The sequence below is a fragment of the Nuphar pumila genome, chromosome 1 (genome assembly GCF_984573655.1).
Source record: "Nuphar pumila chromosome 1, dmNupPumi1.hap1.1, whole genome shotgun sequence".
NCBI classification, from domain to species: Eukaryota; Viridiplantae; Streptophyta; class Magnoliopsida; order Nymphaeales; family Nymphaeaceae; genus Nuphar; species Nuphar pumila.
In genome coordinates this window covers 35,383,547-35,397,060 of record NC_143249.1, presented here as the reverse complement: position 1 = coordinate 35,397,060, position 13,514 = coordinate 35,383,547, and the positions used below count along the sequence as shown (strand labels likewise).

Genomic DNA, 13,514 nt, shown 5'->3' with positions numbered 1-13,514 from the left:
AGAAATTCAAGACCGGAGCTGCTGGCAAAGTATGGAGGGGCATACTTGGCAACACCAATCTAATCTCTCCTTCATTTCCTTTGGACTCTGTTACCTGCTCGTGAGCGCTGGCAAAGATGTACAAGCATTTGCTACAAAAGGTTTATAAAATTCTATCTTTCCCTTAACAAAGACTACAGAAATTATACACAAGATGTATAAACACTACATTGCATGTAATACTGCAACACCCACTTCAGTCAGCATAGAGATACACTACATAATTCAACGAGGAAAAACATGTGCAGGTTGGAATCTCAGCAGGTGAGACTGGAGAGAAAGTTGGTACCTTCGCTCTTGCTTATGCTGCACATAAAACTGCATCTCCTATCAGGTTCCCACCAACAGTAGCCCTCACTCCCATTGTTGCAGGGTGGATAAGAAAGAAGGCAAATGAAGAAAGAAGGCAATAAGCATATGCCATATTCGACTCTTTTGAGGTGACTTGATTCGTACATTTACCCAATTTCTGTTTCTCAAGGGCATCTGATCTTCAAACGAGCATACTGCACATTGTTCTTGCTTCTTGAGTTGTACTGGTGCTATCAACCAGCCCAATTACTGGTTAGTGTTAGCTGATGAAAGAAATTTGAGAAGTTCTCAGGGTGTCTTCAAGCAACTCATTCTGCATCTTTCATTATTCACCTTAAAAATATAAGATGGAATATATCTCAGAACTGTACAGCCAACCGACCACGGGTTCATCTCAGCTCCATAAACAACCCAAAAGAAAGGTAGTTGCATGCGCCAAACAAATTATGTTTAGATCACAGGCAGCAAAGTCCCTCCTCAGTTGCATGCATCTGCACTGGGATCCTCAAATGGACAAGCTGAGGTTAATCAATTACAGATTAATTGGTTCAATGCTTTTCATTCATCTCCTAGTTGGGGTGGATATGTGCGAACTGTGTGGCACTTCAATAACACTAGAAGATGGAGTTTGTGGCTGTGGCGAACTGACATTACCAATCCCAAACCCATCTGTTTCCATTCTATCCATCCCATCCCACCCAACTTCAGCTGTGAGAAGAGTTAAGCACTTGAAGCAAATTATTGAAAATAACAATTATAATAAATAATAATAAAAGGATACTTTCTGTCTTCCACATATCAGTGATGCTGATACCCGGATCCATATGCAGCCAATAATCTTCACTCTGCAAAGTGAAAGTCGCATTCAGTGAAAAACTTGAAAAAGTTATGAAAAAAGGAGGAAGCAATGGTCATGTTATCATGTGAATAGATGTCCTCATATAGAATGTAATCATAATTGTTAACTGTATATTACGCCAGACTTATTTCCAAATTGAATGAATGAAATGATGCTAAACAAATCCTACTCACAGAAACAACTATGAGCAGTACATTTGTGCAAGTAATACATCAAAGGTACCAACAGCACTTTCTGTTTGTGTTGAAGTTTCAAATGCAAATACAATTCTTCGTATATTCAAGTGCTTAGAAATGTTTATCGTATTTCTACAGGTCTTCCAAACTCTAACATTGACTCCACTAATTTATACTTACATCAACATCCGAGGGGACGATCTTCATGATCCCTCCCACAAAATCCTGTGCGCCAGTCATATCAGGACTCATTCTTTGCAAGTCTTGATGCATAGATCCCACATCTGCCGCCATCTTCATTTGTGTTGTCATCTCTGCCTGAGGAACGGTATCAGCCCAATTTGGAGCAGAGGCAGGTGGCAGTATTTGTTGTGCAGCAACATCACTCACCTCCTCAAACTTCACATATTGACTAAACAAGAAGCAAAAAAAAGTTTGTAATCTTAATCTGAATATATTCCCATCTGACATTTAGAAATGCATAGAAAAGAATTTTTTTAGAGTTTACCTTACAAGGTAAACATCGATTGGCCCCATGGTGCTTCTAAGAACAATGCGATATCTTCTTTGAGGATAATCAACAGCCTGCACACATACTTTTCAATAGCAATAGCTTTGTATAAAGGAAAGAAATCCAAGTTGTTTTGTCCTCTGAACTTCGTTGTCCTGGCTTACCAACCTCATCAGGATCTGGAACTTCCAGTGTAGTACCATGAGGTGCTTTAATTGCAACCAATGTGTCCTTCTGTAAAAGGAAACGGAAAAGCATCTAAGGTCAAAGTGAAATTGCATAGTCCAAACTGCATCAAATTATGTGGCAAAACATTGAAAAATCTACCTGAAAGCAGGGAAGCCCCATTATGTCTTCCTCAGTCACATAAAGCCATCTGAGAATTTGGAAGAGTAATTATTGCAAGAAAAAATATTCATCACAATTTAGAAGAAACTAATTTAGAGCCAAGATGTGGAGAGAGAGAGAGAGAGTACTTTTTATTGTTCTCATCGTCACTTAGGTCCCTCAACCTCTCTTGCATTTCACTGTCCCAAACAGGATGTGTTAGTTTTTTTTTCTTTCAGCACTTTTTGTCTTCAATAAGATCCAAGCAACAAGGTAAATAATCAAACCTTATATGCTCATCTAGTCTGTTCTCCTCAAGGGCAAGGTTTTCGACCTCTGTCTACATAATAACAATAATAATATAATCAGAGCACGCATCTGGATTCATCACATTAAACAAATAATTCAGTGAGAAAGAAGCAGTTGGAAACTAAATCATTTTAATGTTTCAAATAAGGCATTAACACCTACTTGACACCAAGGATCAATATTACTACTGGGAAGTACACACACTTATCATTAAAGGCATACACTTGGGATGAATTTCAGTAAATAAGGGAAAGCACCACTGGGCTAAAAAGCAACTTGCCCTGATTTAGCCCCAATGGGGGGTTGGAGTAGTGGGGTGGGACCTTGGCTGATAGACAGGCAGTCAAGGTTCGATTCTCATGGGCATCACCCCTCTGTGCAAGACAATGCATAGCATAGGCCCCGGGGGCAGGGATCCTAGCCTCAGAGTTTTATGCAGCCAGCACTATGACTGTAGGTATGGCAGGCTGAGCCAGAGCAACCAAGTCTTCGTGCCGGGTGAAGTTTTTTCAGGTTATAAATTCAAAAAAAAAACTGCCCAGATTTAAGCCCCCTTGCACCGAAGGACATTTTTATTTATTTCCAGAGAGCTTCTTTTCTGTCACAACATAACGAAAAGGGTGTGGGACATGTTATTAATGTATAATTTTCCATTAGAAACAGTATATAAGATGACATGACAGTTGGAATATCCCAGTGATATAGTTTTCTTTACACCAGTAGCCATACTAACTCTTGTTTCAGCAGTTTAGATGAAACAAACTGACTCAATGCCCAAGTGCGCCACTAGCTTTTAGTTCAAAACAATTTCAGCTGAACAAGATGAATAAAAAAATTTGAGCACTTCAGAAAATCTGTAGACCTGTAAAAGTGTAATGTTGTCATCAACTTCTCCAGGCCCAGAAGCATCTAGTCCCCTACAAAGAATTCTTATCAAGTTAATGATCTTTTAAGCAATTTAAGTATAGCAACGAAAAAATGTTCAGAGAAAGCCAATTCAGAAGCTTCGATTATCAAGGAGGTGCTCGTTACTACTTCCAACGTATTCTGTTCTTTAATTTCTTCTCTATAAGTCCTATTCCCTCCAGAACATTTGTAATGTCATATATACGCCTTTTCTGAACCTGTATGCCAGAAAATAATGGTAATCAATTGATATTGACCTTAAACATGCACGATGCAATCAACTGCCAAATGCTCATAGGCAGACAATATAGCATAATCTGTAATGTTGTTACCTCCAAGGTGTCTGCTGCCTTGTTTAGATCTAGGACACCATCTTCAGCTTGCTTGATCAAATTGATGAACTTCTTTGTCAAAAGACCTATATGGAGTTAAGAGTGGCATGAGAGGCATCTAAATCAGAAGAATCAAGTAGAAAAAGTTCAGTATGACATTTTTCAAGTTGCACCTCTTTGATTACCTAGAGAGCTATCATAGCGGCATGTCCCCACAGGTGTTAGTGTGCTGGTGGATGGTGATCCTGCAAGTAATGGAGAAAGAGCTTCTATGTCACAATATTTTGAAAAAATTATCATGGATAATAAGAAAGAAGAGAATGCATAATTAGAGTATCGCTCCAATCACCAGCATTTGACATGGGTGTTTGAGGGCCAGACTTCAAATTTTTTGAAACTTTTCCCCTGTTGTAGACCTTTCCACCCTTTCCTGATATAGGAGTGTTCAGGGGACTGTTCACCACCTCAGTGTAACCTTGACCAGTCATATAATCACTAGATTCAGCTTCAAGTTCTTCTTCAGCCTTTCGTTTCAACTGTCAGAATTAACTATTATTACAAGCAAAGCCGATACCAATAACAGTATGAACAAAGATAAGTGATGATAATGATGAATCACATAATCTGTAATATATAACACAAAGGTTATGTGACAACATGTTTGATGCTTGAAAATGTCTAAACATGTATAGGTCACGGAGATGATACTTATACTGTGTCCAACTCTGGACAGAATAACACCAAAAAGAAGATGCAGTAAAGAAGTTTTGCCAAAGGGTAAAGCACAATCTCACTAAATATAGCAATATCAATTGGATACTCTACATCCTCAACTCTTCTTGCAACAGAATGGATTGAATTTCAGAGGTGCCATACCGCATTTTGAAAGATTATCAACTTCAAAGTTGTGTTTCAAAAAGAAAATCTAGCAAGAGAAAATTTTACAGTTTTGTAAATAGTAACAAAATTAGCATGCTGGTTTGATACTTGCAGGCAAGAAGAAGCACATGATGGAACTAGTTTGTTTCTACTAGTTACACGTGTATGTATACTTAGATAAAAGCATTCAACTACAAAGTCAACACTTTTTAGAATGAAGAATTTGATGCGATGCCAAATTTCAAGAGAGAGACTAGGTCCCTTGTGAAGAATTTGGCATTCTCATGTTAGTTGGTTGAAAAATTCAAATAGAATGGGCAATTCAATTTGGAAATAAATAGTCACCTATGCATATCTCATTAAAATCATATCTACAGAGACTGCAAGGTTTATTTCTCAATAATAGAAAATGCCTAGTATTTGAGAAAAGAAATATATAAATGCTAAGTTACTAACACAAATGGGTATTGCTACAAACTCCAAATGCATGCTTGTTGGGTACAGAAGAAGGTTCAGAGATGTGAATTTTGGTCTCTAGGCATATCACTTCCAAAACCTACTTAGATGTTCGTAGAAAGTTGCATGGAGAACCATATAAGCCAGAACTGTTTTCACCGGATCAGATGAAGGCCATGAACTATGCAGAAGACTCTGCATTCACACCTTTCTTAAGGTCAGTGAAGCCAATAGGAAGTGTAAAACATATCTAATAATGATCAACTATATGCAGGACTTAGCATTCCCTATCTTGGTATGGACATGGATGATGACCTACTAAAACTAAGAGAACAGCACCTGGCTTCTGTAAGGATGAGAAATATACTTCTTACTTGTAACCACATGCATTACATGTACTCTTCAGGCATGCTAAGGAGGAATACTAAACTGACATCAAGGTGCAATGAGATTATTTAACATAGACAAGCATATAAGAATCACAATTCATGGAAAATGATAGAGAATGAAACTTACTAATAACACAGTTGATTATTTAGAAATGTTGATGGATCACAAATAAAGTTTGATACTATGTCAAACAGTAATATAAATGACCATAAAGAGATGGTGAGAGTCAAGGCTAACAGACTTATCAAAGTTGACATACTTGACAGGATTTACTCGAATAGCTCAAAAGTGAGAAATCACACTTAGGCTTTTTTAATCTAACCATCTACTCAAACCAAAGCTTTGACCTCTTCAGGCATTTGGTACCCCAAGAACTTCACATTCTACTTTTGCCACTTTTTTTAGAGAATCAATTGCTTAATGAGAGCTATTTGTTTGTCAGTACAACATGCAAAAGTAACAACTGTAAAATAACCAACACACAAGTGTTGGTGTCAAAAATATGAGGAAAATTTGAAAAAGAAAGTTTGAGTGCATATATACGTGTATGCACACACAAATAAACTGATATTGGTATCAGTAGTTCTCTATGAAGGAAAAAGAAGAAGAAAGGTTCAATGTTCTATGCAATAACATAACAAAATAGACGATTGTTTAAATTTGTAGAGGAACTAAGATAAAACATTTGTAATTTAAACTTATCATTTTTATAACATACCAGAAAGTGACAATTTTTCAAAAGTTTAATATGATTGGCATTATTCCATAAAAACTCATGATAAGATCATGCAAAATTTTCAATGTATCCAATAATTATGGTTGTGATTTCACTCAAAAAATAGTTGTGGCTATGATGTCTGAGTCCCAAAACAATTGGAATGTATATGAACACGATACACAAGACTCTATCTAGCTTAACTAATAAGACCACAAAACATATGTAGGTCAAAACCTGCCCGAATTGCCACAATGACAAGCACTATCAGGAATATTATATACTATGCTATAATTAAAAGTAGCACACTAACAGAGCCAACTTTATCCTCAGAAACAGGCAGAAAGATCCATGCACTAGGACACAATATTTGCTCCCTCAATCAAGTGAGATGTAAATTATGTGAAAGGAACATTCTTGATGAACCCAATTTACCAACTTGAAAAATAAGTCACCAAAATGATTGGGACAACAAGATGGGCACTGACTGAAGAATTTGTATATACAGTGAGACAAGTTATATAAGATCTCTATAACAGCAATAGTCAGGATTCAGGAACATTTATTCATCCATCTGAAAGGTGGTAGATCTCAGTTCCCACAATAGTGATGGTTAGATGTAGTTTCATAGCCATCCATTCACTTAAGCACCATCATCAAAAGCTAGTGACCAGATCGACAGAACTCTGTTTTCTTTGCAAATTACATTTCTGAGTCAAGTTTCAATTATGTAGATACATTTTCTCCTGTAGCGAAGATGACATCCATACAACTATTAATTGCCTTGGCTCAATTCTTTTGTTAGGCTCTTTCTGCAACCCTGATTTAGATGATGGTAGATGCTAAGATCCTTTAGCAGGTTCCATCCTTAAGAACCCACAAAAATTTAGAGATGTTATCTGCCAGTTCATGGAAACTGGGAAAACAATTCAATTATGGTGCCCCATTCAAAGGAGAAACCAAATTCTTGGTGACAATCAGAATAAAAAGCCTCTCAATCAGTGATATGACATGTTGACCAAAGCAGCCCTCCACCACCTGATGAGAAACCCCTGGCTGATTTGTCAGTCTTCGGAATTTTAAGATGAGTCATACATTGGGAGGAGAATGTCAACATTTTGTCTGAACTAATTTATTAGCTCTTCATATACCTTTAAATCTGAGAGGTAGACCCACAAGCCAATGTAGGGCTCACTTTCCAGGTTCCTAGAAATGAAACTGATCGATAAAGGCATCAACAGTATCCAACATACTCATGTCAACTAACTATCTTTGTTTTGGCACTGTCCATCACATAGATAAATGGTATGAAGAAACACCAAAGCTTTCTCTAATAACAATCAAAGATATCAGAGTACTGCCAAACAGTATATGTAGTATGTGTGTGTGTGTGTGTCCATGAGATAATTTACCAAGCCTTCATAGAAGCTAAGAAACACTGAAATAATGACTTAAAGTATGCAGATTCCTTCTCATCCTTCTTAAACAGCAGCTTCAAAGGGCATCCAGTGCAAGTCTGTGGAGATCTTAGGCACTTAATAGCTCGGAAGTTATAGCTTCCCCAAGTATTGTTAACTTGAGGCCACAATCAAGACCCATGAAAATCAACAAGTACAATATGCTTTATTACTGTCACTAGTTAAAAAATATTATTGTAACCATGATTCCCCATCAGAACTACTATCAGACAATCAATGGCATCTTACTGATGAGGATGTTTCCAAGGAAATAAAAGATACAATAATCAGTGAAATGCTGTTACCACAAACATCCTCTGGGCTTTTAAGCTTTAAATGATTTTCTTGCTCAACAAAGCATAAGCCAAACCTCAAGGATATTTTTTAGCCTCTTGCAGCTATCAAACCCCAGTTGTTTAGATTGGAGGCCTAGCTGTTCTGATCGACTACATGTTGCATAACCTGTTAACATGGAAAATCCGGAAAAGACATTCTGTAATGTATTTAACAGAACATTGATTACTTCCATATGAGTATTTACCTGTTATTCAATCGGAAGCATCAAATATGTGGATCTCATTTGAGCAACAAAGAAACAGAAAATAGACCACATATGTACCAAGAAACACCATAAAAACACAGCACAGCACAATGCCTCCTATGCCGTTCACAACTACACTTTATCATACTCACAAGGATTCAGATCAAAATCTCGCCAGTCTTATAGCATGACAGATGGACTTTGCACAATAGACGTATGTTGCTCATTTTGAAATTCATTTGGGCATTAGGCATCATAATTCACCAGATCAGTGCACTCTGTAGAATATTACAATGGAATTCTTGCGTTTTAGCCAGAAAAGCAATATAAGCAAAAGTTCTCCGATCACCTCAGAACACCATAAAGGCATAAACCATCATCACCGATCTAAAAATGTTCTTATTATCCTTGAAAGAGTCCAATTCAGCAGGAAAGCCTACATATGCCTAAATACCAAAGTTCGATAGCCAAACTGGCCAACTAACACGAACCAAATCCCTTGCACAACACTCATAAGACAATCACCATTCAACCCATAAATTGCATCGTTCAAGAATCAATCGGACAGTTATTTGCACCATTGAAGTGAAAACGAAGATTGTTTTCTTCTTACCTATGTTCTCCCCATATTTCATTGAAGAAATACACCATGGATACACATCTAGTCGAGTCTGTAATTCCATTTTCCTGCTCACTTCATCACTAACAGGCTCATTGCCTCTTAATTGCCTATAAATCTGAAAAGGTCATAACTACACACGAAAAACAATCTATCAATTAACATTAACCGCAAAAATTACAAAACATGGAAGCATAGAACATCCACACATAAATATATACGCACTCATCTAGCATTCCAGGCTACTTAACCATTAAGATATGATGGAAATTCATGTCGATGCAAACCCTAATCCAACAGGAGCAACAAATCAAAATCCACAGAGATAATTCTTCCACAAAAACAAGAAATGACGCACGAAACAAGAGATACCGCAAAAGGATCCATTTCCTTCCGAGCAGAGACGCGACGCTTACCGGAGTTCTCACGACGATCGCATCTGCCTCTTCCTCGGCCGAGGCTCCCGGTCCGCCGCTCTCTGGGAAGCGGTGGTAATCGTTGGGGGAGGCAAACGGCGGCTTCGAGGAAGCGAACGGGAGGTGCCTCTTCAGAGGCTGCGCGATCGGCCCAGAAGGATGCCGCTGCAGGCGGCCAAGGCCGCGGTGCTCCGCCATCAAAAGCCCCCGCTGCGAACCCTCTCCCTCCGCCTCCTTCAATCGGATCGCGTCCATTGAGCGGTCGACTTCGACTTCCCAAGATCCCCCATCCTTCCGGGAATCGATAGTTCAGGGCGCCGACCGGCTCCTGATTCGAGATCGGAGGGTGGGAAAAGGAAGCGGGAGAAGATCAACGGTGAGGGATCGATGGGAGGGAAGGAGAGGGGAGATCGGAGGGGTCCGATCGGGGGGGGCGGGAGAGTGAGAGAAAATGGAGGGAATTTTAGGGTTTGGAAGGAGGAGAGGTTAAAAAGGCGAAGAGCAGAAAACGAGGGAAGGAGGGAAATAAGTTCGGATAGATATGGAGGGAACAGGGAAGGCGAGAAAAGGGAGAGAAATTTATATTTTTTTCGTTTTTTTTTATTTTGTTTGGGGGGGGGGGAGAGGACATCACTGTGCGGGTAATTCTCGGGTCTTTTTTGTTTCTTTTAAATTTTTTAGCTCTTTCGTTATGAAAAACCACGGTTTGGGGCGAAAATTTCTGGATTGCCATTGCTTGTCTTCACATTTCCTTGGTGCTTTTTTCGCTTGTTGGGGATCATTTGGTGGTAGTTGGCTTGAGGGTTCGGTTCACTAGAGTTTGATTCTGGGTGCAGTGAGTTGGTTTGGGTGCGGGTGCAGAATGGGTGTACCTGTATGATTGTTGCCATGATAGGCTCGGTTTTCACTCTGGATCAAGGTTTTCTAGGGAAGCATTTTCGCACTTGGGGGCTTTCCTTTTGGAGCAATTGTCTCTTGAGATATGTTTGATTGCTCGGATCTCAAACTCAGATTATCTCCGCATTGTATTTATTATACCGATATGATTTGAGGCGTTTAAACGTTGTTTAAACTGTTTGGCATCTTGGTGAAATGTGGTTGGTAGCTCTGGCTAGCTTGGGTGAGTCAAAAGTCAAACTGTCAAACAAAGCATTGGGGATTCAAAGGCCCGACTCGGGGCATCTGACGCAATCTAGCACCGCGCCAAGCAACTTACAAGTTTGTCACTGGCATTGACTAGGAGCAATTTCACTTCCTGTTGACCCGAAGCAAACCGAGTCCAGCAAACTCAACTCAAGCCTATTTCAAGTTTTTTTTGTTTGTTCAAAGGCGTGGTCACCGAGGCGGTATCCCATGTGGTAAACGGGGTCCTGTGCCAAGCTGGAATGCCTAGGTTCGAATCCATCTGCCACATCGGGCTTAAGAGATATCTGGTAGGGGTCAGCCTAACCCCAACTTGCCTTTAAAATAAAAGCTTGAACCAAGCAAATTGAAGACAAAGAATTGGGCTAAAACCTCTCAAAAATGTTGCTTCAAATAGAAGCATATGTTTGGCATCCTCTCTTGACTTGACCAAGTTCATGAACTCCGATGCAAGTTACGTTAAAATGCCTTTGACTTCACGTCATGCCCAAACTCCAAACGCGGCTCGTGAGTTTGATACGAACTTTAGATTTGAAGGGTGGTTTTGTCATTTCCCTACCCGCTCTTCTAGCGACCAATGGAGGGAAAGGGTAACTTAGTCTTTTTCAGGGTTTACATTAGGAATTTAATATGGTTTCGGAGGGTAAACTGGTCATTCACTTGGTGTGTTGCCTGAGGATATTTATGTAATTTTTATTTGATGTAAGAAAATTTTGGTCATTTACCAACGGCAGGACTTTCGAAATAGTTAGTACCCGCCAGCTTGTGCCCCGTGACCCTCCCGCCAAACTTGCCAGCCCCACTAACCACGTGGGTTACTGGGTATGAATAGAAGTGTCAACGGGTCGGATTTGGTTTGGACTCAGGTAAAATCAGACCCAAACTTGATTCGAGATGATGGTATCGGGACTGGACCCTAGTCTAATTGGATCCACTATAAGAAAAAACTTATCTGGATCCCATAAAAATTACATTAACCATACCCAGGAAAATAATAGTTGTTATCATTTTTTCATTAAAAATTTGCGGATCTTAATTGGAACTGTCAACGGATCTGATGTTATCAGATATCTGAGACTCTCATTGGTTGGATTCAATAAGCCAAATCAAGGCCAATTAATAATCAGATTCAGATTCTGTTTGAGATTCTATTATCAAGTCTTAAAGATGTCCAGGTTAGATAGATATCCAAATCCAAATTTATGTATAAAGTCAATTTCGGACTTCGATCATGCCATTTTCCATCCGAATCCAAATAGTCCATCGTATTAGGTCAGATTCCTCAAAAAAGTACGTCCAACCTTAATCCAAACCATTTACATCTCTTTGTGTAGGCGTTACTGAATCCAGACTTAAATCAAATATCATCTTGGAGTTGCATTTTTTTTTAAAGAATCTGTACCGGATCTGAACCGAACTAGCTTAAACGGCTTATTGTATATAGGTAGTCAGCAGATTTAGATGCCCGTTGGTTTTGGATTCGGTTATGATATGGATTAAGGTTTGCACGTAAAGCTATACTGAATCTGGATCTGATTATTATTACAGCCTTGCTTACTCTACTGAATCGGATTCAAGAAACTAATTCTGATGTGTGGTGAACGAAAAATATGAAAATTACATTTTTTTAACAAACATTGGACGCTGAGGACGCGAGATCTTTTTGGTTCGAACCTGTTTTTAAACAGGCTAGGGAGAACAAAAAAAGAAAAAGAAAAGAAGCAGACGCCTCGACGCAGGCGGCCGACCCCTCTCTTTCTCATCGCCGGCAGCGGCCGGTTGACCGGCTCCCTCATCTTCGTCAGTGGCTGCCTGATCCTTGCCCTGTTTGTGCAGTCGACTGAACGAGCACTGTGGACGGTCGAGAATGACTGGAATGAGAGCACCCTCTGATTATTTTCAAGAATCCTCAATGCCAAGGTGAAATCTCTCATTCCCTTTTTTCTTCTTCTCATTTTTCTCTTCCAAACGATTGTTCATTCATTCGGTTTATTTTTTAATTTCTCGTTTGTTGGGTTTTGAATTGCCGGAGTTATTGTTCTGTTTGGTTTGGATGTGATGTATGCTCGTGATCTTTTTGTTGATCATGAAATGCTGGAGGTTTTAGAGAGAAACCAAACATTGTTCTCTTCTTATTATAAAAAGTGCACTTGGCATTGTTCACTCCTTGATTCATCAATTTCATCATTTTAATTATCCCCTTATTCCTGTACTACATCTCAAACTCCATCGCGGCTGTTATTCCACTACAAGAAAAATCGTGATTAGAGATGGATTTTCTTCATCGCAAATTTGCGATGAATTAACGAGAGAAAACTATCCGTCGCTAACTTTCGAAATATTTGCGAACTTAGGGACGAAAAAACTTTCGTCGCTAAGTAGCGACAGATTGGCGACAAAAAAAATTTCATCTCAATATCTGTTGCAACTTAGTGACGGATAAGCGGCAAAAATATTTCGTCGCTAATTAGCGACGGATTTGATGATAGAAAGTTTTTCTCGTTAATTCTGTCGCTACTTTTTTATTAAAAATGCCAAATTAGGGCACTAAATTCTTCCTCCCTCTCTCTCTCTCGTTATAGAGTGCTTAGGCGCTTCGCCTCCCTCCTCCCCCAGGTCGACACCATTGTCATCCACATCATCTTCGACGACGGCGACGACCCCTCCGCCGGTGGCAGCACCAAGTCGGGCGGCGTCCTCACCACCAAGTCTCTCCCTCTCCCTCATTCTCTCTGTGTGGTTTCTGTTTTATACTTTCAAGTTAGTTCTGGGGCTAAATTTGGGGTTTTCGGGTTGCAGTGCCGGCAGAAGACCATGGACTTCAGTGTCGGATGCAAGAATGTGTGTTCAAACAAGTCGTTGCGCATTCATTTCTGCCACAAATGCCTGTTGAACAGGTGAGCTTGAGTATTTCTGGCTGCAAGTGTATCGTTGCCATTATCTAGCGGCCGCATCATCCCCGTCTTCCGCAAACTCCGGTAGGCTGTCTTCTCTCGGCAATCCCTTCGGCGAGCTCTCCTTGTGGTTCAGACCATGTTCTTCTGGCTCTTTTTCCTCTTTCGGTTCTGGCCTTTTTGGTTCTCGTCCGCCTTCCGGTGCCGCGAGGACCAGGCTTGCCTTTCACTGA

At 39.7% G+C, this 13,514-nt stretch overlaps 1 protein-coding gene across 1 annotated transcript; it reads right to left on the bottom strand.

Moving 5' to 3' along the window:
* Nucleotides 1-472: 472 nt before the first annotated feature.
* Nucleotides 473-9,645, bottom strand: LOC149848670 (transcription factor E2FB-like). The gene is made up of 14 exons (XM_090012140.1): nucleotides 9,245-9,645; nucleotides 4,121-4,307; nucleotides 3,957-4,016; nucleotides 3,772-3,857; nucleotides 3,569-3,657; nucleotides 3,396-3,450; nucleotides 2,512-2,564; nucleotides 2,374-2,424; nucleotides 2,225-2,273; nucleotides 2,066-2,131; nucleotides 1,895-1,971; nucleotides 1,567-1,798; nucleotides 1,133-1,196; nucleotides 473-1,059 (listed from the first exon to the last, which is right to left on the bottom strand). Exons 1-14 carry the CDS (start codon nucleotides 9,497-9,499, stop codon nucleotides 914-916), a joined length of 1,470 nt encoding a protein of 489 aa, XP_089868266.1. The 5' UTR covers nucleotides 9,500-9,645; the 3' UTR covers nucleotides 473-913.
* Nucleotides 9,646-13,514: the final 3,869 nt, after the last annotated feature.

Coding starts and splice junctions, on each gene's coding strand:
- LOC149848670 (XM_090012140.1), bottom strand. CDS start 9,499: ATGGACGCGATCCGATTGAAGGAGGCGGAGGGAGAGGGTTCGCAGCGG. Junction 2,425..2,511: donor AGACTAGATGAGCATATAAG/GTTTGATTATTT, acceptor TGTTTGGGACAG/TGAAATGCAAGAGAGGTTGA. Junction 1,060..1,132: donor TGATATGTGGAAGACAGAAA/GTATCCTTTTAT, acceptor CTCTTCTCACAG/CTGAAGTTGGGTGGGATGGG.